Source organism: Leptosomus discolor, chromosome 16 (genome assembly GCF_034619465.1).
Source record: "Leptosomus discolor isolate bLepDis1 chromosome 16, bLepDis1.hap2, whole genome shotgun sequence".
NCBI lineage: Eukaryota > Metazoa > Chordata > Aves > Leptosomiformes > Leptosomidae > Leptosomus > Leptosomus discolor.
Window position 1 is genome coordinate 15177476 of NC_141406.1, and position 24629 is coordinate 15202104.

General features: G+C 51.5%; 1 protein-coding gene across 1 annotated transcript in view; it reads right to left on the reverse strand.

Annotated features, from left to right (window-relative positions):
• Nucleotides 1-2741: 2741 nt before the first annotated feature.
• The window catches only part of SSH1 (slingshot protein phosphatase 1), a 37353-nt gene continuing 15465 nt past the window's right edge, over nt 2742-24629 (reverse strand). The window contains exons 6-18 of the mRNA XM_086474014.1: nt 18504-18607; nt 16588-16652; nt 15682-15803; nt 13491-13559; nt 12984-13049; nt 11484-11678; nt 11155-11248; nt 9780-9908; nt 8632-8678; nt 7141-7287; nt 6255-6455; nt 4710-5340; nt 2742-4242 (exon numbers count right to left, since the gene is read on the reverse strand). Of these exons, the coding sequence (XP_086330140.1) occupies nt 2959-4242; nt 4710-5340; nt 6255-6455; nt 7141-7287; nt 8632-8678; nt 9780-9908; nt 11155-11248; nt 11484-11678; nt 12984-13049; nt 13491-13559; nt 15682-15803; nt 16588-16652; nt 18504-18607 (3154 nt within the window). The 3' untranslated portion in view covers nt 2742-2958. The remainder of the gene's footprint in view (nt 4243-4709; nt 5341-6254; nt 6456-7140; nt 7288-8631; nt 8679-9779; nt 9909-11154; nt 11249-11483; nt 11679-12983; nt 13050-13490; nt 13560-15681; nt 15804-16587; nt 16653-18503; nt 18608-24629) is intronic.

Below are 24629 nucleotides of genomic sequence, written 5' to 3' on the forward strand. Positions count from 1 at the left end.
AAACCCTTCGAAATGGCACACTAGTGCTTCCAGCGCACGTTGGCTTTGAGACTGACTCCCACTACACCGTGTCTCTGTCCCGACGACGCAGCGACAGAGCCCCGGGCCCGAGGAGCGAAGCGGTGGGGTTGGTCCAGTGAGAGCTGAGTCCAAGCGAGAGGTGGGGGAAGGCGGTTTGTAGGCAGCGGAGCTCGGCAGGCACTCGAGAAAACAGGAAGGAAACGTGTAGGTTCGCTTGCATCCGTTAACGGAATTTTTCTGAATTCAGTCAAATCCAACCCTCGCTTCTTCCCTTGGCCGGGCAACGATGGGAAGTGCCTGCAGCGCTGAGGAAGGTGCCGGTGTCACATACAGCTGAGAACAGCAACAGCGCGAGGGGCCCGTGCGAGGCGAGGCCGATGATGAGTGTGCTGGGATCAAACCCACGGGCAGGGCTCGCTGGGCAGGAGGCACACGAGTCCTCCCGGGCTGCTGCTCCCAGCCCTGCGGGCACCAACCAGCCCCAGGGCCCACCGGGTGGCCCGGCTGCTTGCCTGCTCTCAGAAATCACAATCTGGGTGTAAACAAGGACACTAAAGCTGACACAAACATAGGAAATTTATTGCAGTAGATGTGGACGCGCACCCCCGGCACACCAACAGCGGGGATGGAGGGTATTTCAGGCTGGCTCTAAACACGACCCAGCGTTTTCTCAGCCCTACAAAGCAAAGACTTGTGCACATTTCCCAGGGTTCCCTCACGCAGCAGCTTCTGCTTCAAACCAGCTTTCACGGGTGAAACAGGCTGAGTGTGCCTTAAGCTACAAACGTACATCAGACTGAAGACTCTCTAAGGAGGGACATTTATTTACTGATTGCCAGTCCCTACAACTCCTCTCATTTGACAGAAAAACGCGGGGTCTTACGCTTCAGGAAAAAAAGGTAAACTCTGAGCATTCAGGACATCAAAACACGCGTCTCCCTTCCTCAAGACAGCGGATTTTTGATTAATACAGACTCCAAGAACAATTGCTTGCAGCCCTACTCTCTCCCTCACCTCAAAGCCAGGATTTTTAAGAATGGCTTTTGACGGAGATTTCAAAAGGCAGGAGAGCTCTCGCTCATCACAGCCTGGCTGTTCACTGAGCAAATCCATCCCTCTGCCGTCGCTGACCTCCGAGATCTGTTTTGATCCCCAAGCCTGCTTCAAAATACCGCCCCGAAGGCACGAGCAGCCAGCACGGTTTCAGACGGGACTCAAAGAGCACCAAGGTTCGGAGCACGTCCCCCCACACGCTTCTCAAGCTCTTCCCTCCCACCTGGGCCAGGGCATCTCGCACAGAGCAGTTCCTGACCTGGCTGCCTGCCCAAAATATTCTAAGAAAACGTGCATTTCGTATGGCATCGCTGAACTGCTGCATTTCACTCATCTCCCACAGCAGGACAGCGAGGGGAGGAGCACACGGTGAGACGGGTCCCCGAGAGCCAGACTCTAGCACGGGAAGGGACGCGCTTCCTCGGCTACGACCGCTGCCGAGCACGCAGCACCACGGGCGCCTCGCCGAGGGCGAGCACGGGCAGCTCCCTGCAGGTCACGCCAGCTTTCCTCTGACAGATGTCACCCACGCCTTCAGTATCCCTCTCTCTCTCTCTGAGTGAGCCTGTATTTTTTCTGTTTGACCGCTCACCGCGAGGGATGCGCCCCCCGAGAGCAGGATTTATGCTTCTGTCACCCCTGGCAGGAGCCTGGCGCAGCCCTGTGAGAGCTGGGACACGGACACCCAGGCTCCCCGCTCTGGGGCCACCCAGCCTCCTGACACCCGGTGTAAATCACCCCCCGGGCTTTGTCAACAGCTTCCCAGGCCGCTGGCAAGCCGAGGAGGCAGGAACTGTTCTACCCAAACCAACAGCGAGAACGGGAAAAGACACACGTTCACCTATTGCCTACTGGGGTTTCGAAGGCGTGGGACACCGGGAGAGCCGTCCCTCCTCGGCCACCTCACTGGCACAGCGTTGTCACCGACAGCGCGCTGCAGAAGGGTCCCCGACACAGGATCCACGACACTGACACAGCGTTACACAAAGCTTCACTGGGGTCCACGGTCACTTACTGGCCAGGCTCGCCACTAGTACTGGGACATCACAAACCACGACGACAGCAACACCACCCAAACAACACGCCGCCTCTCCACATGAGCATAAGCCTGCGACAGCGACACGCTCCGGGCGTCCCTCCGGCACCATCACGGGACACTGACAATTCACCGGGTCACACAGCGAAGACGGACGAACACCAGCAGGTCACAGCCGACACGAACACAGGTCGATACTCCTTCACTTCACAGCAGGTCGCTCGGGGTGATAAAGCCTGTCTCCACGCTCCTCCAGGCCTTGACAGTTAACATGAAGGGAATACCTTCCAACAACAGCAAGAAAAGCCTTTTTTTGGAAAACAAACCCCAACAACAAACCAAAACGATAAGTCAGCAAGAACAGAGGTAGCGTTCATGTCACCATTTTAAGGGTTTTTCCACAAGTGCCCTGTTTTAACAAGAGACTTGTGTGTCTTCTGTAAAAAAAAGGTCATGACTAATTATTTTGAGTCTTTGAAACAGAGTATTTCAGCATTTTATATAGATAGATCGATAGATAAATAGATAGAGATATCTATCCATCTATACACGCACAAACCCACATTGTTAGACTTGGCAAACAGCACTAGGAACAGCACCCTGCAGGACAACAGGCGATTCACACACAAAGTCCTCTTCTAAGCCATGCAACACATTTTATTTTCCCTTGTGCCATTCACCATGACCCATTACGGTTATTTCCTCCCCACTCAAGCGTCCAAGGAGGGGAAGAAGAGGTGGCATCAGATGAACTACTGCAAGTCAGATGATGAAACTGCATCGGTGCAATGAATAAATGCTGTAAAAACCCCAAAATCCAGCCCCCGACTCCCTCCTCGCAGAAGACATCAACTTTTGCCCAGCCAAAGCGTGTTCTTCAAGTTCCCGGCCGCTGACTTCGCTGCCAGTGCAGAGGTGCCGCCTGCGCTCCTCAGTGTGGATTGTGGCTCACAGAGCACGGAAGACTCACTTGAAACGGCCTCTTTTGAGTCCGTGACGGTCGACACATCCATGTCGCTTGATAAGTCCTCAGAGGACAAGTTAAGACATCCGAGCTTGGCGAGGGAATTGGACCTTTTCAGAGGAGAGGACACAGTCAAGCCAGCCAGCCGCAACCTGGTCTCAATTTCCTGAGTCCGCTGCTTCACCAGGCCGGGCTTGCCCCGCACGCTGTGGATACTGTCGCTGCTGGAGCTGCGCGTCAGGTTGGAGCTCCGGGAGGAGGAGGGAGTGTAGCAGATGGTCTTGAGGAAGTCCTTGGTGAAGCTGCTCGTGTGCTCCAACCGACACACGACAGGCGTGGAGGTTTTCTGAGAGATCCCCTCCAAGACGCATTTCACCTCTAACTTCTCCACCTCGTTTTCTGCACCTTCGGGTATCAAGGGGGCTGGGCCCAGAAGCGGTACGAGGCCGTGATGGGAAATCAAAGCCTCGCTTTCCTCCACGATGCTGGAGTCAACTCTGCTCAGGGGGTTCTCTCTGAGCAGCGACGAGGCGACCGAGGGCAGGCTCCTCAACCGCTCCAGCTCTTTGGTGTGCTTCCTAACCAAGCCCGCCTTCTGCAGCTGAATCAGAGACTCCTGATGCTGCATCAAGTAGCTGTTGGCACTTGGCTTTTCCAAGTCTTTGCCGAACAGCAAGTACTTCAGATCCTTGGTAGGTCTGCCATCTTTTCTGGCTAGAGACTCTTCTTTTACCACTTCTGCATTAAGGAAGCTCTTGTCACAGTGCGAGTTTCTCCTGAGCAGCTGAGTTTTGACCGGGGTTTTTGGTGCATCTTTTCCTTTCTCCAGCAAAACGCTGCTGCAGTGTGGATCGAGTGATTTGCAAGTGCCAGCCTCCAAAGCACCCGTTCCTGCCGACAGGGGAAGCGGAGCCTCGTCGTTTTTAGTTCTGATGGCTTCCTCCGAGGATGCCTTGCTGGGCAGGTGGTCCGCCAGGCCGGAATGGATGTGGGAGAGGAGGGCCGGCTGCGTGCAGATGGTGGCGGTGCGCCGCGCCGCGCTGGCGTTCAGCTTTTCGCACTGCTCCCCAAAGGGGTCAGGAGACAAACCGGCCGAGGAATACATGCAGTCGGCGCAAGACTGATAGGAAGGCTTGACCTTACTGAGGATCCCAAACACGGCATCGTGCTGCAAAAAAGAAAACAGGGACAGGTAAACGTGCACGGAACAGGCCAGCGGCAGTCAGCGGAGCGAGGGACACAGACCACAGATACTGTTACAGCCAAGCAGATTCGAAGCGAAGCCCATTTCCACTTCTCTTAAGGCCCTGCAGCAGGAACAAAAGCCACGTACTACCTCAGCAGCCGGCAGCTGCGACGGAAGAATACCTACCGGTTCAAGCGACGGTCATGCAAGCGAGTGGCCCAAAGCAGTTTACAGGGCACTCGCACGCGTGCGCTCTCTCTCTGGCAGCTAAATCCATAGCTTGGGCAAGCAAAGCCATGTTCAGAAGCACTTCGAAAAGGAAGCAGCTCATCATGGAATGAAAGGCTTTATCCAAGTCAAATGAAACTGTGCTATGAAGATGAGAAGAGCAGTTTCACTTGCAGTAGAGTCAGCCATGCTAATCACCTACATTTCAACTCCATACGCACCTCAAAATCCTCTGGGCAACTCCTTTTGCTGTTGTTGTTATTCAAGTTCTCTCTATTAAGCCTGCTCTCCTCCTTGTGCACCGACAAACGCCGCTTCCACTTCTCCATCGGATTTTCCTCCCTCACACTGTCCTCCCCTGGGTCCCCGGGGCCCAGCACTATCCTTCCCTTCCGGGGACTGAAGTCCAGTTTCTTCTTCACCTCCTTCTCGCAGAAACCGCTCAGCTCTGCCAGTGGCTCTGCTGTCTCCAGGGCTTTTGCCGTCTCCAGCAGCCTCCCCTCCGAAGGTGCAGACGGCGGCTGTCCCACCAGTGAGGCAGCGCGCTCCGCAAGCGCGTCCCGCTCCAGCTCCTCCACATGGAAAAAGCCCTCCCTGTCACCGGGAATCTTGTTCTCCAGCAGCGTGTCCGAGAGGCGACGGAAGCAGTAGTTAAACCCCACGGACACCTCCGTGCCGGCGCGGTTGTCCAGGTACGCCGACTGCGAAGGCGTGTCCAGGTCGGCCAGGCGGTTTTCTAGGTCGATGTCCAAGCTCTCGAGCAAGAAGTCGCTCGAGCCCGTGGTGCCGTCGGTGTGCTGGGGTAGGTTGCTCTCCGCCTGCTGCTTCCACAGCTTATTGTGGCGCTGCTTGCTGGGGGAAAGGACAAAGACACGAGTGACTATGGTTGAACCGTCGGACGCTCATTTCCAGGAACGTCCCTCCCTCTCCACAACCCAGAACCCGAAGGTCGACCGCTGGGTCCAGCCCTGCAGTTCCACCTGGGACAAAACCATCTTCAGCCTCAGGATTCTGTCCCTCCTGCCTGCCCACTCCAGAGCCTCTGGCCCAGCAGTGCCCTGCACCGCGCCCATGACGGGAACGGCCCTAGGCAGGAGTCCCTCAGGGCAGAGGGGCGCAGAGCCTCCCCCCATCAGAGCAAAACACTCTGAAGCAATATCTCTGCGTGCCTCATGGCCCAGTTCCTGCTGAACCAGAGTGAAAAATTTCCCTCCTCTTCCCCCAGCAGAGCAGAAGCCAAGCGGAGCACGCAGAAACTCTCATTAGATACTACAGCGCTTGCCACAACAGACTAGTGATTGGCATTGTCACCCAGAACGGCAAACGATTTGCCTCCAACACTGGCCAAGCTCAGTTCTGCCTCATAAAACAAGAACAATGTTTTGCTGAACAGTACTGGCTGCTGAGAAACACGAACATGCTCCCCAAAGGCAGAGAAACCCTTGCTGGATTAAAGCGGAGCAGATCGCCCTAGAAGACGGCTAATTTCCATCCAGGGAGGCTCGGCGTAGAAAAGGTTTAGAAAAACACCATTAGCCCAGGGTTCTGCATCGGCCCTTCCGAAGAGAAGCCTTCAGGCCACAGGACCACGTTCACTCTGCCAGCACGACACTCGCGTGTGCAAGACCTCAACGGAAAACCCTATTGCCTGAGCGGAACTCCGTGGAGATCAACTAGTATTGTGAGACACAAAACCACGAGAGGTTGCCCACAATCAGCTGCTTTACGTCCTGCAGGTCACCTTTCTGTTCACCCTGTCGCCTTACCTCGCATCCAAAATGCCTTCATATTCCAAAAGCTGTCTCATGAAGCCTGCGTTCGGTCTCGCGATGCTGCGTTTTTGCTTCACGTAATTATAGGCCTTTTCCAGCGACCAGCCAAATTCCTTCATGGCATAAGCTATCACCGTCGAGGCTGACCGGCTCACACCCATTTTGCAGTGCACCAGGCACTTGGAGTGATTCTTCCTGCAGAAGGACAAACAGGAAAATCCGTCTCATCTTCCCGGTTATGGTATCTGTCGTGACCTTTTTACACGGCTGAGGGACAGCGCTCTGTCCCCCCGACCACCCTAACACCACGGCTCAGTAGGTGAGAAACGTTTTGGATTAAGTGGCCCGTGAGAAAAACGTCTCTCCAGAGAAGCTGGGAGTTAAAGAAGGGCCTCCTCAGTCACGCTGCCACTTCAGAGACCACTGTGAAGCCTCCTGCCTGCCCGAGTCTTTGCACACATGGACAAGCAGGAACAACCTGAGTGTAAAAGCCCAGCAGAGGCTGACGGGCTCTGTCACCATCTCTTGTCTGCAGAGACAGCTGGGGCTAATCCAACACAGACACGGTTTGGAGGATTTCCAGAACTTCTTGAGAACAGGAAATGTCCTCGTTTCCTTTTGGAAGCAAAACAAAATAATAATAATAAAAAATATGATAGGCTAGGAACAGGTTAATGCCAGGACAGGAAGAGACAGGGCACGGGGAAGCGCCAGGGACACGGACAACTCCTGGCCAAAGCAGTAATGCAAAAGCCCCTTCGGTGGTGGCGCGGCTCCAGGAGGGCCCAGCTCCAGGCTGGGTGACACCCCCAGGGCCCGGTGTCAGGCCCCGTGGCTCAGGTGTGCCCTCCCCCTCGGTCCCGCCTCCCAGCGCACTCACTTGGCCTTGTTTATGAAGTGGTAGGCCTCGTTCCAGTGAGCCAGGAGGTCCGTGGTCTCCTCGTCGTACACTCGGATATTGTGATACGCGAACAAACCGGGGAAAAAATTATCGATTTCCCTGGTCACGTTCAAGATGTAGTCGATGCTGTGGAGAGCAAAAGGAAAAAATCCAGCTGAACTGCCGCCGTGGCGAAAGAGGAACCGACAGAGCTGGTGAAGCGCACCAAGTCTGACGCGACACGAGCGCTCAGGTTCTACCCACTGCCTTAATCCCGAACCCCTGGGGACACCCGGGGACACGGGGGCACAGGCATGACGCGCAGGGCCTGTCCGCTCCCCCACCTCTCACCCCCAGCGTGCCCCATTCAAAGCATCGAAAGACCTCGGGCGCAGGAGGGAGGAGTTTACGTTATCCCGTCTGCCGAGGCTCTGTCACCTAACCAGGAACACCTCACCGCGCGCCACGCGCAGCTTCTGGGGCGCTGAAGAAAAGGGGATCAGCTGCCAGCGATTCGTTTGGGCAAGAGCTGGGAGCAGACCCCAGGAAGGACAACTTTCAACTGCAGGCTTTAGCTGCAAAACCATCCTTTTCTCTGCTTTCTGACCAAAAATATGAAATGAGAGTCACATGGCATCTCCCGATTCCTGCCAAATATTACAGCAGGGATTACAATGTACCCGGGGAGAACGAATGCCCACATGGATTTATCACCTCCTGTCGTTCAGACAAGTCAAGGACATGGGATATTTGTTCCAGAATTTGTCCAGCTTTGACTTTTAGACGCCGCACGTCAAGATGCCTCCCCGTAGATCAGCAGTATTAACGCGCTGGTTGAGTTACTTGTTCAAAGACGTTCAGACATCTGTTCCCAAGGATTCCAAACTAAACATTTTCAGTCATGCTGTTGAGCAATATTTTTCAGTTTCTCACATCAAGGTTGGTGTGTGCCTTGGGCAAGCAGCAAATATTTATATGTAAAATTCTCACTCGTCCAAAAAGCGTGGAAGTAAATCAAGCCAAGAAGTGCTGCGGTGATGAGAGCGTGGTGAAAGACAGCCCTGCAGCTGCCTGTCTGGGCAGGTGAGGTGGAGATTGCTCATCCACAGGAAGTTCTGCTCCATTTAGATAGAGTTTTTCCTAAGCTTAGAGCTGTAATATTTGCTCTTCTGCAGCCTGCAGGAATTCACACCTGACACAACAGTATGCACGGCCATTTCACGCTCCGCTGCTACACACCGGAGGGTTTCGGAGATCTTGATGGACTTCACAAACGAGGAGTTTTGTTATTTTCACTGTACATGTTATTGATAGAAATGAGGCAGGGAAGATTTCTTGACCGAGTTACCCACATGGCTGGGAACGGGCCCAGACTCATCCCCACAGCCCACAAACGTCCTATGTCACCTCCAGAGACCTGAATGTAAGCTAAAGGCAAACGGCCGGAGGTTTCAGAGCCTGAGGCTGGTGCTTGAAAGGCGCAGTACTCACCCCGAGCCCTGCAGCTCCTCGAGGTTGGAGGCGTTCCACTCGGACCCCTGCAACAGCCACAGAACACACATTTCAGAGGAGCCCAAGAGCCTCCCTTTTGCCGGAGGTTCCGCAACCCCCCAGCCTCAGCAAGCTTCTGAAACAGGAATATGGCACCAGGGCAGCCAGCCCCGCAGCTCGGCGCAGAGCTGTCCTGTCCTGAGCAGGCAGGGACCTCCCGACGGAGCGGACAAGGGCACGACATCCTCACCTAAGGAGTTAGTTCTAGGCCAGCGTGTGGCTGAGCACATCTCAAATCACTGCCCCCAGTCATGCTGGGTTTTTAACCACAGAGATAAATAGTGCAGGGAAAGGAAATGATTCTGTGCGGCATGACTGGGATCACAGGTAGGTAAGAAGCGGGGCAATCCTGAAAGCTATGGGGGTGGTTACACCTTGGATGCCCCCCATCCCTGCAAACCAGAAAGCTTGAAAAGGGTTTAGAAAGCAGGTTTTGCCCTCAAACATGAGCACTTCCTCTGACTCTCTCCAGACAAAAAAAAGATCCAACCGTAAGGGGCACAAATGGGCTCATCTGGAGCAAGGCTTTGTTCCGGATGGCAGTGCCTGGTTTTGCTTGGAGTACCATCTAGTGGCAAAAGATTAGACAAAACACACACCGGCCTTTGCTTCTGCCCAAGCACATCACCTTCAGCCTCACTCCTTAGGTGGTTCTGGCCTGCAGAACTTCACAGGCTCAATGGAGAAAAGCAATGCAGCGACCCTCAGCCGACCCAAAGAGCAAACGGGGGTCACGCCAGGGCAGGGCCCACAGCTGGACCTTTCGTTTGTCAGAAAGGAAAAACCTCCATCGCTAGAAGGAGAAAAGGAGCGGGCGCAGAGAGAACTTGAGCTACTCCTGAAACAGCACCCACCTGCCAGGAAAACCAAGAACACCGAAAAAAGGGCTTCCCTACTGCGGGCCTTGACAATCACTAGGGGTCCTGGAGTGAAGTCCCCACAAAGGGGAGGAGGGCAGGCTGCACGGCTGGCTCACGCTGCACAAGTCAGGCTCGACCCCAAATCCAGCTTCCTCTAAGCCCAGTCACTTGTCAGGTCACTCCCACTGAGCCTCCTGCTATTCTGGAGCTCCCAACACAGCAGCTTACCAGATATAAATGATCAAAAATCAGAGACGGTTTGTCCATCTGACCCAGGATAAGCAGCATTTCATTGTCTATAAATTCCTTGAATTCCTTCAAGTTGCAATTCATGTGCTTCTCCAGCTCATTCCGTATCTGCAGAGCAGAAAACCCAGAATCATGCCTGTTCAATAGAAACATTTGTTGGCGCTCCTTTGCCAAACGCTTTTTCTGTACTTCATTAAAAACAGCAAGAGGGATTCGACCTTTTGGAGACAAGGAATCTCACTACGTGGCATCTCTCCGAGTATCCTAGGGCCCCAAATTGAAGATCTGTAAATAAAGCTTCACATAACATCAGAGTACAAAAAAAAAAAAAAAAAAAAAAAGTATTTTGGGGTACCTGCTTCATCTTGAGAGATAAAACCTAAGACCTTGGAGAGCAGCTAACCAAAAAATGTGAAACCCATTAGAAGCAAGGAGTGAATAATGTCAGCAGCATGACATCTCTCTCGGTGAAGAGAGAGACTTCCAGTGCTCTCCCACTTCAAATCGCCAGGGCACAGACCTACAGCCCTCTCGCCGCACCTCGGCTGCAGGAAGGGGCAACGCAAAGTGGCACGACTGTGTTTAACCCAGCGCGGAAAACGGCTGCAGCCAAATCAAAGCCTCCTGCCTGCCCCCAGAGTCAAGAACACGTACACAGACAGACGTGTTCTCGGCTGACGCCTACAGCTCGTAACGCTGCTGTTACACAAGAGTGTACCCGAAGCCTCCAGCGCTAAGCTCGAGGAAGGAAAGCCCTGCATGTTAACAGCCTCCCTCGAAAAACAAAAACCCAACCCAAAAAGAACTATTTCCATTTGCTCTGAGTTTATCTGCACTGCGGCTGGACGTATTTACACCAGCCTGTGGGAGGAATCCAAACTAGCTTTAGCCTTGACTTGCGATTTTCCATCCACAATCTCACCAGCAGAGCGGTGTCTGCAAGCCTCTCCGACATTTGTTCAGGAACAAACTAAAGTGAAGCCAACAGGGGAGAGGAAGGCCCAGACTTTGCTCTTCGTGAGCAAGCGCAGATCAGGACGCTCGTCCTACGTGCGCTACAACCAACTGTCACGCAGCCATCGCCTCTGATGCCACTTGGTCGGCAAAGACCAGGCGCTCTGCACCTCGAAGTCACACACTGCCTTGGAAAATGCACTGACGCTGGTATTCTGATTTCCCAGCTGAGGGAACGGAGGTACAGCAGAGCCAAAGAGCAGAGCCTTGACGCAACAGCTGGAAACACACGCTCAAAAGCCAGTGACACCCAGTCACGTGGTGTCTCTTCACCAGCGCAGCACTCCCCGGAGAAGGAGTCTAGCAGGAAGGGTACGATTGCAGGAATGTTTATATTTACCTCCTTCGAAGTCACATTTTCCAGGTCTTTGCTCATCATGATGCTCCGAAGTTTGGCTTTAATGAGCCGTTCTGTTCGTTCCCTTTCAGTTGGCCTGGAAAGGAAAAGGAGAGGACGTCTCTGCGCTGGCAGCAAACACACAGGGCAACTCGTACAGTACCGAGGAGTGGCGGCAAAGACTTGTATTAAAAGCAATTTTTATAATGAAAAAAAACATTTGAAGATGTTTATGAAAAGAAAGGAAATGTGCCACTGGCGGAACGGAAGGGAGAAGGGGGGATTTCTCCAGCGAGCCACGCCAACCCGTTCTAACCAAATTCAGAACTGACTTGTCAACAAACAGGGCTGGAGAGTCGGGGCGGGTGGACTCCAGGTCCTGCATCGCGTTCCACTCGTTGATGCAGCTCTGGTCGGAGCTGATGCAGCTTTCGTAGTACGTGGCCCAGACCAAGGCCATCCCACCCGGGAAGTAGTTGTACCTTCTTGCGACCTCGCAGGCTTTATGGAGGATCTGTAGAGCAGACCTGTAAGTGTGGAGAACAAATTTGTGCAGAGGTGAGCAGCAGGAACAGGCAGAGCAGGATCTGAGAGATTTTCACAGAGGAAAAAAAAAAAAAAGTTTTTTGGCACTGTTGGTTGCAGTTTGCTTTTTTGAGAGCAGCAGATTTACTGTGTCAGAGTTCAGCGAGGGCACAAACTGCACCTTGGAGGCCTTCTCAAGAGCCAGTCCAAGGCAGAGGCTGAAATCTTCTCCTGATTAAGAGGCAAGCTCAAGGCACAAGTCGCTCTGGGATCTAATCATTAGCTAACCAGTAAAGCCAGACCAAAGGAAAATAAAGAACATGGACAATTTTCAAACCACCTTCAGCGAGGAGTCAAACGCATATTTACCAGCGTTCTTGGCCCCTGACAGGCTCCAGGGACAAGGCCCAGATTGGGTCATTTGTTTTTGCAAATTCTAGCATTACTTTTTCTTTCCTTCCCTTCTCATTTTTTTTTTTCCTTCTTTTTTTTAAGGCTCTACTCCAAAGATGTCATTGTACTGAATACACTAACCACATCTAAGGTTGCCAACAGGAGGGGCCGAGTTCAAAACTGACAGCAACAAGAGTTTCATTTGTTTCTGCACCAAATCATCCCTCGCACGACGTCCTTCTCTACATCTGTAGCTTTTCCCTACCGGATGCTGCAAGCACGGGGATCTCTCGAGGCTCCACCAGGAGCCAGCAAACTGCCCAGGCCGAAGGAGATCCATCTGTTCCGTGTGGGGCTGGGTAGCAGCCTCTTGGAGAAGGAATTTGCTGGCGCAGCTGCTGCTGATTCAGCCACCTCTGCTTCAGCGTTTTAGAATCCCGGCACACGGGAGGGGTGACAGGAGCTGAAAGGTGACCAGGCACCCGGGGCGGCCTGGAAAGCAGCCGGGCCCCAGGAACGAGGCAGAACACAGGGAATGCCATCGGATTGGCAATGGGTCCTGAGCCTCCTCCTTCAGCCAGTTCAAAAAATGTGCAAAAGAGGAAAGTCTGAGTTTGCAGCCTGAGGAATTCAAGTTGCTCTTTCACATTTATTCACCCCACTGGTGCCGTTTCCCTCACATTGAAGGGCGCGTGGCTGCGCTGAACGGGAGCAGACGATCCTGTTTTCGGATCGGGGTTCTCACAGTCCCTCTCTGTAGGACGGCTACCTGCTGGCCCAGGGAAGCTGCATCTCTGCTGCAGCTCACTAAGTACCAATGCTGGAGAATGCCAAAATGCAGGTTGTTTATTTGCTTTTAATTTATTCACAGAAATGACAGCCTCTTTCTCAACGAAGGTAATTAACACACGTACCACATGGCTTGCACCGACACTGGCTTGAAGATGTGCATCCTCCCTGCAGTGCTCACGCTGAAGCCACTAACAGAAAGAAGGAGGGAAGGAAAAAACAAAGTCAGAAACTGCTCTTCTCTGCATCACAGGCTGCACTCTACAAACAGCTACCGCAAGGCAGCTATAGGGGCACTCACAGTCAAAAAGCATCAGGGATGAGAATTTGTATCACCGATTTTCCAACATCCTCCCAAATAAGAATGGCAAGCGGACACCCTTCCCGGCGGAGGCTGCCAGGAATGGGAGCTCCACCCCTCGAGTGGGATTTCAGAGAACATTCACTGGGTATCACAGGTTCCACCGAGCAGTTTGAGGGCAGCAAGACAAAAACTCACTGTCTGAATAAGAGGACTGCAGCCATGAATCCAAAATTGGAACTTCATTTGCAAGGTGACGGAGAATCTCTCCTAGAGCAGCCCCCGAGTAGGGAAGGACATTCACATTTATCCTTTTAATGTGGTTTCTTACCCATCACCATCAAGATGGATTTTAGTATCACTCCACAGACGAAGAACCATTCCTATAGTGCAGCTTTTACTGGAAAAGAGATTGTTATACAGGATGTTAAATATAGGCCACGCCAATATCCTCAATTATTAATACTCTTTAATTTTTAACATCCTCAAGTCTTCCTCTAGTAATTCCTAGTAGTATCTCAGGCCATCAAATGCCTAACACCCAAGGAGAGCAACAGCTGTAGTCTAAAGGTCTGCTCTGGTATTAGCACGCCAATTGCTCCACGGGGCCAGAGAAACATCACAGAAGCCAGAATCAAAACTATCCGCTCTTTCCCCCCGCCCCCAGAGCCAGCCAGCACTGCAGTATCTGCCCCATCATCTTTCCTGCTCTCCCTCCTCAGAAGCTCAGTGCAAGGCAGCTCCCCAACAGGACAGAAAAGCAGATCACAGCGACAGGGCTGCAGAGGTCCAGCCCGCGAAAGCAAGCCCTGGTAGGTGGCAGAGCAGCCGCCTGCCCTGTCCCCAGAGGACCCGAGGGGCCTTGCGAAGGCCTGTGTGTTCGGTTTGTGCTTCACCACTCTGGCTGGTAGAAAAGACAAAACAGGATCTTATGAGTTACCTCACCCGAAAGAACACTTGAATTTCAGAGATGCAACCTGGCAAGAAAACCAGTATTGTAATGGGGGCCAGTAACTTCCAACTAGTAAATAATTAAGCTACTGAGATATTACAGTTTTAAGGGGAATTGGGATGCAGACAGCAACAGCCAGTTAGCAAAGAACTTGGGTTTTGTTTTGCCCTTTTTCTTTCTTTTTTTAGCCTTCAGCCGCTTTCTACAGCGGATCAAAGGATTTGACAGGCCAGTCTGAACATACATGTGGCCAATATGCACTCTGGAGCTTCGCGAGAAAGCGTGGGTTTTATTAAGCACACGTAAAAGGAACAAAACCCCCAAAAGCGCCCGACTAGTCACACTGTCAGCAGTCAGAACACTTACTGCCCAGCATTTCAGCCCCAACACCGAGCCATGGAGTCACTCGGTGAAGCCGCTAACGCCGACTGACTTTTTTGTGTGTGAGACTCGCCCTTAATGAACAAAAACTTCGGCTTTCAGGGGAGACAGCAACCAAAATGGCAGCCAGCCTTACAGTGGGGATGGATTTGTCATAACTTTTCCATCTTTCCTCTCATCTCACATCAATAGCCACCAGGAGCAAACGATGGCAAGGTTGTTCAGACTGGAAGGTGACACAGCAAACATTCGCTGCTGTGGCACACTACGCGTGCCGTCAGGAGAGGCTACCTTAGAATTTCCTCCGTAACAGCAGTAATTTAACAACAGACACCAAAGCCAATGACAATAATCTCATCAGGACGGCACGGCTAGGAGTTTCCCTGCAGGTCTCAAGGCAGTGCAAGAGCTCCCCCCTTCCACTTAGAGCGAGGGGAACGAGCACTGAGGTTTCCCAAAAAGAAAACGAGAGTCAGGCTGGCTGCCCCAGCACAACACGGCAGCCCGCTCAACCAGCGGAGAACAGAAACGACAGCCTGGAAGCTCTGACTTCTGTCGCCGGCTCGGCCAAACTAGCCCAGGCTCTCCGAGCCAAGAGCTTTTCTGCTTTGGTTTACTCACCTAGAACTGGAATAATGTGAGAGGGTCTGTGATAACAAAAGATTTTATTTGCCTTTCAAAATATTATGTGCTCTTATCAGTTAGACAAAAGAAACAGCTCATTACTGACACATTTGTTTGTTGGTTTTGGAGGTACTTCTGCAGCATTGTTTTTTGATGTTATTTGGCAGCTAAGCCGCTACCCCCTAAAAAAACCAGCTCCATTGCATCATATCATCAACAGACTTGGAAGCCTGGTGGATAGAATAAGTTCCATTTTGCAACGGTGTCTGCAAGAGCATTTTGCAGTGAGCAGAGAGACAAGGCAGACACCACAGCCCTGCAGATGGAGTACGCATCAACGCTTTGCCCACAACTGCCCAGAGATTCCAAGGAGACCAAAAGCTTTCTGCAACAAAAATCACCCTCTCGCCCTCATAACTGGTCAGAAAACTCTACACGTGTCCTTTCTCTTGCCAGAATCTGCAGATACATGTAAACCAGCTGCTTGGGGACAGTTTGGTGTTGACAAGCTTTCCAGAGAACCCAGCCTGCCTGATTTCCAAGCCCAGCCTTGCCTTAGACATACCTCTCCTTGCTGGAGAAATCCACACCCAGCAGAATATTCTCTTCTGTGTCCTGTCGTCCGCTGCTGTATACAACTACCATGTACCGCACTCGGTCTGTCCACACACTTTCCAAACGGACCGCCTAGAAAAAGGTCATCAAGCTCTGCAAACTGGCTTTTGGATAATTAGTACTTCCATTGCTGCCTAATATTCTTTCAAGGGGTAATTATGCCCAAAAGCTTTATTTAGCTGCAGTATGAAAGACACAGGGAGAGGCGGTCCATCTCCCAGCAAGGCCAGCTGCCAGTTTGACTTGGCAAAGGGTGGGGAGAAGATTAGCCTAGATGACCTGCCCCAGTTCAGAGAAGCGCTACAAACTGTAACCGGAAGATTTGTTCTGAAGAGATCCAGCTAGAGAGCTGGTCAAAACATTGGTCACGCACTGAACCGAAAACAGAGGCAGGCTCAGAGGGGATCCTTCCACTCACAAGCTGCCACTGCAATACGTTACCCATGGAGGGGATAACCAACACTGACTGCTCTGGAGTGACTTTTAGAGCCTCTGCAGGTGCTTTAAAGGACAGACCGGCCCCATTTGGATGCAATTTCAGGACTGACTTAAGAGTGTCTACTAGCACCAGCAAGCTCCTGTCTCCTCCTACAGCAGTGTTTGTCAGCCGTCTGGAAAAGTAAATCTAACAAAACAAACACACTTCGGACAGATCAGTTTTCTGCCCCCACTCCTGACCTGGATGTAAGGACCGGGGCAAAAGGAGTGGACAGGAAAACACAGTAGGGCTGGCAACCAGCACAGAGTCAGACCGGCTCTGAAACCTAGGATTTGCCAATGCTTTTCATGAACCTCTACAGGTCTGTTTCAAACGCCTCCAACAGAAAGGAGAGAAGGAAAATGCGTCTTTTCTTACCAGTTTGATCCTATCCTCACAGCGAAGGAGGTTGATCATCACCTGGAGGTGCTGGGGCAAATCACCTGCAGAGAAAGCAGAGAAATAATCAGAAAGGGTCTCTCGCTGCACTAGAACTGGGCAGAGTCTTGACCTTTAATGAAACTGGATGTTTCTAAGTCAAAAAATACCATTTAAGGGAGAACAATTAACTTTGCTGTCCCAGAGAATACTAACAGAAGGGAGCCTCATTAGCAGGCCGTGTGAGAACTCAACCTTAGGGTATTTGGAAGCTACCAAATATATCAAGACCACCTGCGACTGACACAAATGATGATACCCCTCCTGCTACAGCGTCACAGAGAAGACAGAAAGATCTGGGCACTGAGAACAGGGGAGGAAAGGGCAGGAGGAACGACTCTAGGTAACAAAAAAGCAGAAAAGAGAAGTTATTTTCCCCTTTGGAAAAGAACAAAGGGGAAAAGAACAAACTTTGACTTGTGAAACACACACCACATCGTGGGATCAGCCCCGCTGGCCTTATGGAGGGTATGTCTGAACAGGAGAACTCCCGAGGAGGACGGGCTGCGGGAGCGGCCCAGGTTGGGTGGTGGATCCCTCCTACCTCAAAACGCTGCTCACACAAGTCCCTTGGGCTCTAGAGCGGTGGGTACATTTCTGTGTGGCCAAAGCAAGCAAAAGGAACACTGCATCCATAAGAAAACAAACCAAGTTCACATCTAATAACTCCGTAATGCGCTCATAACTTCCCATACAAGATAAAATTCCTTCCGTAGGATGTGTGCTGGGTATATGAAATTGCTGACAACTAAAGAAAGCCAAAGCCAAGCTTGGCATTCAAACACCCTCTTTGTGCTTGGAGTGTTTACTAAGCAGCAGACACACAGTACCACACTGTGCCTTTCCCACATGCTCCTGCTCTCCAAATGCCCCAATGATCTTATTTCTTCTTTCCCCAGCAGTCACTTATTCCCAAACTGTCACAGACAGAAGGCATAAAACCACTAGGGAAGTAGAATCCACTTCCCCGAGCCCCCTATCTGCTTATCGAGCCTTATGTATGTTCTCCGTACAACTCCCTACCGTTTCTTCCTAACAGTTTGGCACACTGGTGGGGACTGGGGGAAGGAAGACAGTCTTTCTTAAACCATGATAAACTCTCACAGGCCAGATTACGATGAGTTAACTGAAAAGGGGATTTTCCTGAAACCAGGAAAGGGGATATAAGGAGCTAAGAAACGTACGTAAAAATCTATCCAGAGATCCAAATCCTGTTAAAACGTTCCTCACTCTTACTGGCAACATCAAACAAAACCAGCAACAGGTAGTTTCAAAACAACAAATGCTCTCAGCCGGCACCGAAAACCCCAAGCTTCAGATTACTGGAGGCTGGGAGAGCACTCGGAGAAACATCCCTGCTGTGCCGAATCAGGACCTCGGGAACCACAGGAGAGGTGCTAGAGCCCTGTGACTCAGCCCGTCCAATTTTCCTCCCCACAGGCCAAAGGGGAAGGCAAAGATCAAATCACTGAAGCACAAGTGACATTTCTTCATCTGCGGCTGTGGAAAACAAGGACACATACTCAGCACAGACCTTCTGGCTCAGCAGGCTTCCCTGCCTGAAGAATGCCACGCTGAATGCCACCATGTCTGCAGAGAATAAATTCCCACTCCAGTTACAGTTCCGAGATAATGACAAAAGTTTGAGCGAAGACTCGATAATCATACGTTCCCACTCCAATCAAGTGGGCTGAAAACCTGGTTTTACTCAGCAGGTTGTTCGAGACCCACTGTGGCAATTAGAGGAGTCATCCACCCACCCACGCGTGCTATTAGCCTGTCTACACGGACGGGGTGAGCAGCAAAGCAAGAGGAGGGGGGAAAAAAGAATTTCAGTAGGTGATTTAATCCACTACCTGCATGTTTGTGAGGATGCTGGAGACTTCGCTGGCCCTGGGAGCTGTTTCCTTGCTGTAAGAAAAGGGCTGCGCCTTTCACCATGAAAAAGCTCTCGCTTAGGCTGGAAAACAAATGACAGAGGAAGTCAACTGAGAGGAAATATCAGCAAAACGCGTGCTCAGGTCCGTACGCCTAGGGAAGGAAGGGCTTCCCCTCGCTAAAACGTAGTAGGATTTAGACATAAGAAGCTGTTCCCAAAGTTTGATCCCGCCACTCGCACAGCATGGCTTCAGGATTGTTCATGGATTATTCATGTGTCGTTTCCCACCAACATTTTATTACTTGGCCATTGCAGGAGATACTTGCCTGAGCTGTCATGGGCTGGAAATGACTTTATCATTTGATTATCAAATTCTGCAACTTAAAAACAGTAGAGGGTAAGACTTTTTACAGGCTTAGACCTGTAAAATGACTGAAGATCAGGTTCCGAGTCAATCAGTTCCTACTAATTTCAGTTCTTGCAATTCCTTTGGAATGCAAAAACAAGAACGCGAACCAGAAATCGCCTGCAGATTTAAAGAGGAAGGGAGGGCAGACGAAACCTGCGCATCACAAGCGAAAGGAAACGGCGCTGAAACCTCGGGGGAAAAACCAGCCGACACAATAGCAGAGCTTTTGCTTTGCTCTGGCTGGAGACAGCCGCCCTGGCAAACACCACCGATACGGCGGCAGGTCGCAGTTTTGCAAACGCCAAACGCCATTTCCACGGAGCCAAACGCCACCCAGGCCCCAGCACGTAAGCGAAGAGCAGGCCGAAGGAAAGCAGGAGTTAGGGCAAGCACCAGCACAAGCCTAACGACACGGCACCGTACGGCACTCGAGCGTTTTCGAAACAGCCTTGGATGTAAGTGGTAAAGTGAGCATTTCCCACAAGGCTGAAAATCAACATCTACTAAACTACCTTTTAGTTGCCACAGTAACTGCTTACACCGCATTTCCTACCCCGCTCGAAACACCACAAGAGACATCCCTTGTTACAAAGCCCGATTTTCTGCCGCCCTACGCTTCCAAACATAAATCACCATTAATTACTGCCTCCTGTCTACTAAATATAAATGCTCCATGACGAGATTGCGCTACACGGGAGTTACTTGCGCTACAGCAAATGATCCCACAGGAGTTACTCCTCCCAGCACTTGTCTGTTCCACACTTTATCTGAGGTCTTTGCCTTTGGGCAGAAGTGAGCACCAACGCTCCGTTCTACCTTACTGTTTTTGTGAAGACAGACAGGAACTTCATGTCTTTTCAGCTTTTGCTGCAAGTCCAGCTTTTCTCTTCTCTGAGAGCACAGCCAAGGCTCCCAGACAAAGCTTCCTCCCTTTTTAACTCAATCTTCAAGGTGCAAAATTCCCAGAAAAACTGGGATCAGCTTTAAATTTGAGAGTTCAGCTGCTTTTGAAAAGCAAACTAAAATTTTCGCCTAAGTTCCAGGCTCCACAAGTCATGTATCAGATCAATCCAACGCCAGCAGGACAACTGCACTCTCATTAAAGCGAGCTTTTCTCCACTTACGCTCCCACAGTATTCTAGGACTCACCCCGCGCTTCGCTGGCAAGTTGTGCCTGAACAGGAGCCGTGCAGAGTTTGCTTGTGATCCGAAACGCCGGCTCTGCTCTGCCTGGCAACGGCAAGAGTTTCTGCAAACGGGAATGTGGTTCATTCCGCCAGCGAGCCAGGAAGAGTCTTGCTTCCTTCACACGCCAGATCTCACAGGAAAGTGTTAAAAAGGCCAGGAGCTACACAAAAGCAGGGCCACCAGCACAACGTATAGGATATTCTGCCAGATACCAGCTCCACGCACACTCGTCTGTTTTGCTACCAAGAGGAAGGGAATGGTTAGATAACGCACGAGGAGATAATTCACAGTATTCCTGGCCCAAGAATTTTGAGAAATGTTTCTTTGGAGAAGTGAAAAAATATCCCCAAGGATATTCTTTTATCCCTAATGAAGCACCGACTGGGATTTCTACAGCAGGAAAAACCCTGGAAGAGACAGAGCTCCTTCCCAAAGGCATCGGTAACTCCTGCTCTGACGGTTCCTCTTGCCTGATGTCCTCCGCTCTGCAGCCAGGAAACCTTTTCCAGTAAAGCAGGGTATTCCCAGCAGCAGGCAGATGGGAAGGCTGCGCTGCAGCAGCAGAAAGCGATGGCAGGAACAGGACAACCCACGTAGCAAAATTTTTGTCACCGTGCATCCACCTGCACGGCAATGAACCGGCAAGGCAAGCCAAAGAGCCTGCTGAGAGCAAGGTTTCTTTTTTAACTTAAATGTTTCTTTCCTAAACGGCACACTAACCTTCCAAGCGCAGCTTGCCACACGTCAGGCTGCCCGTACCCCCGCACTGCCCGCGCTCCCCGACTGCCACACAAGCTCCCATTTCCCCGCGACCAGCACGGTGCCGTGCAGAGGTAACGCGTCCAAGTGCCTCTTTGCAAAAGCTCCTGTTTCACACCATACCAAACCAGCAACACCACCCGGCACCATCCCTTATGTCCACCCTAGGAACGCTCTTTGCTCTCAGTCATTTCCTACAACTGCTCTAAAAGACAGCTAACAAAAGAAAAGTGAGGAAAAGGCAAGGCATGATATTTCAACCCAGTTTTAAAAAAGCCCTTTTAAATCTTGTGGTTCCAGTAAGTACACAACTAAAACTCCAGCCTTTTAAAAAAAAAAACAACTCCTAAACAGAAAAATCCTATCATTAAAAGAACGTCCCCAACTTTTGACCCTCAGCAGCAGTGATAAATGCCCTAGTAAGCAGCATTTGTTAGCAGCATAAAAACGAGTGGCTTATACATACTAATTTGGACTGGTTTTCTTTGAACAGCAGAAGCATTGTGCTGGCCCAAGAGTCAGACAGAAGTCAGTAAATTCGAAAAGATTCATAACTAGCTGTAAAACTCACATCCTTTTGCTTCTAAACCCATAAAAGAAAAGAAGGAAAAGAAAAGGTTGACCGTATATTCTGTGCAGAGCAGAGAAATCGCCTCTGTTGATGCTACCCAGGAACTGGATGACTTTTACAGAACACTGTGTCTTCCACTGATATCCTGGCTTGAAAAAGCACTTGTCCTAACATATCCTGATGAAAGAGGGCCATTCAAGAGGGGAAAAAACCAGCTGAGGCTCGTCTAATCGCTTCCCTCCTCCAGACTTGTTTGTTTGTTTGCCTCCTCCCGCATGCTCCGAAGGCAACGCGGCGCCTATCGGCAACTGCAAAGCGAAGCAGCCCGTCGCTGTAGAAAGTCTGTATTCCCTGGGACAGGACTAGAGAAAAAGCATCGTATTGACTCATGCCTGTTCATTTCCTTACTATTAAAACACTGTGCCCCACCACTGTACCGCAGAGCTGACAAAGGCACTAGCTGTCAAACGAAAATGCTTCTTCACTTACCGTACAGCCACCACGGTTTGATTTTCAGAGCGACTTGCGAGTTACTGAGCCACTACTGAACAAGAAAGTCTTTCAGGGGCTTGGTTCTTACTCGTTAGCGGCTGGCTATAACCAAATTCACACAACACTTGTTTCTTACAGACCCCTGACTAATTCTTTCTTGAAGCACAAACCATAATGACACGCTCGCGTTTCACCAGCACCGCTAGCCTAACCAGGGGGAGAAGCAGCTTTCTGTCCCGTTTTCACCCGGCCCGCCTGGCATGCACCACAGAAACCACCTTTTCCCTGGATGCCCCTCCAGGAATCCTGACCAGCCCAGCTACTCGACAGGAGTCACTTCAGGCTCCCAAACAAATGCAGAGCTCACGAGCGTTGTCACAGCCCCAGGACCCTGGTGCTCCAGGACAGCTGCAGGCCAGCCCTCCTTCCACTCCATCACCTCAGCTTCCCAAACAGATGGACTAACCCCTTAAGGGAGGTAAAAACCTGTGCTTACGTGCACCTGGGGAACACCAGGAGTGTCAGCAGGAGGGTACAGACAGCTACTGTGCTTTGCTGTTGGTAAAGTGGGGGCCCTTCTGCACCCAGAGGGGTGGCACCCAGGGACTGGCAAGGAGAGGGTGCTTAATGACCACAGCACCGCTGAGAGTGGGCTCCAGCGTCTCTTGCTTCACCATCCCCTGCGCCATCCGTTGGCTCTGTGCTGCTCAACTTGAAAAGGAAATATTTCTTCCCCTTTGGGAAAGCTCCAGAAGAGCGGGGCTGCACCACACATCAATTACATCTCAAGTTGCTTACGAACACAATAGGCAACGCCTTTGAATCGTTACAAAATGCCGCCCCCCCGGGTCCACAAACGCCAAGAAGCAATCTGTTAAAAATACTGGGTTTCGGAACAAGAGACAGAGCTGCTCGCGTTACTGGACAGCCAGAGCGAGCTGGAAGCCAGCTGCCACTTGCAGAACAGTCTTCCCTAAGCAGCTTGCTTTGCCATCGTGGCACAGCCCGTGGTGTGAAACCGTGTCTGCCTCCAGTATTCGAGTTCCCTGTTCTAATGGGAAATCTCACATACGACATACATCACCTTGCAGGGCACAAGAAAACACTCTATCAATATATCTTATAGCTGCATAACTCATCTCAAAATAAATACCCATACACATAAATTAGGAGAGAGAAAACCACTTTCCCTGGGAAGACACAGCCAAGCCTGAGGTTGATTCAGCAGCCTCTTACTAGTCTAAGAATTAAAAAAAAATAGTATTGAGTTAAAAGAGGCAGAACACAGAAACATGAGCGTTTGTGGCTGGCCGGGTATCCCTGCCGCTCCCAGAACGGCCGCAGGATCGCTCGGCGCAGGGGATGCCCAAGAAGCCTGGCTTACCACCACGCCTGCAACGACCCTCAGTGCTCCTGGAGCCGTGATGAACTTGTTATCTTCACGTTCGCCCCCGATCACAGCCGAGAAGCCCATTTAGTGCAAGTGCCGTTCAGACCTGCTTGCTTACGGCTCTACTCTTAGAGCTATTTTAGTGCCGAGCTCCCGTCGTGAGCAAGGACAGACTTCCACTCTCCCTGGCTTTGCTTTGCATCCTCCCCGGGGGTATGGACAGCCCTGCACCCAGTCAGGGGCAGGTCCGAGGGCAGGGAGCAGAGAGGGGAGGTGCTCCTCGCCCACCCGGGCACAGGCTGTCCTCAGGAGCAGCCCGGCATCACCAGAGGACCGAGGCACGTGCACATGGTGGGTCTCAAAGCTTGCTTCGGCTAATGTTTGGAGCTCACCTCTGCCTGGCTGTTACACAGAAGTTAGACCCTCCTCTCCCAAAGAAATAGTATTCCTTTCAACATATCTGCTCCCACCTGAAGCCTTCTCTGGTTCCGTTTAACCTTTCAGCTCTCACATTGTTGACCTGTCGCACGCTTGTACAGCTCGGGCGCAGAGCTACACGTTCCAGAAAAGCTCTGCAACGAAGCCTTGCCCAGGCACAGAGCCACCAGCTCCCCAGGCACTAAATCTCTGTCAAATTAAGTTTCTTAATTTCCCCCTCATTAATGGAACAAAACGTATGTGTGGTGCAGGGGCAGAGAAGGTCATCTATCCGTCAGGGCTGAGCCAGAGCGCTCGGGGGACAGCGATGGCCCCTGGGCTCATCTGACAGCAGACTGCCCGGACAGCAGCGTGGGAGCAGGACCACCCCGAGCACCCACCAGCACCACGGCTGGAGCAGGCACGCTTGTCCTGCCCTCCCTACCCACTGACCTCTCCCCAGGCCCAGAGGAGCTGCCTTCCTGCAACCAGGTCCATGTTTTAAGTGGGGAAAAAAAAAAAAAAAGAGCAATATTCTCTCAAAATTGGTGGCAATTTTACAAAGGCATGAACGGGGTAGTGCCTCCCAGTTCCTTGGGGTTTTATGGCATCTTCTGCTCCAAACATTTCCAAACTGATAAGGTGACGAAAAAAACAGGCCTCCCAAGCGCCACAGAATTAAACACACTTCCCTTTTCCACAGCCCCTTTGATAAGGAGGAAGAGAACTGATTTTTTTTTTTCTCCCCTTTTTTCCCTCCCCCTGTTTTCTGCTCAGTCTGGAAAAAGCCCAGACACCTCATGGCTATTCAGCAAGAACACAAAACGCAGCCCTGAAGCGGGACCGAGCCAGCCCCCTCGGACGCTCCCGCAGCCTG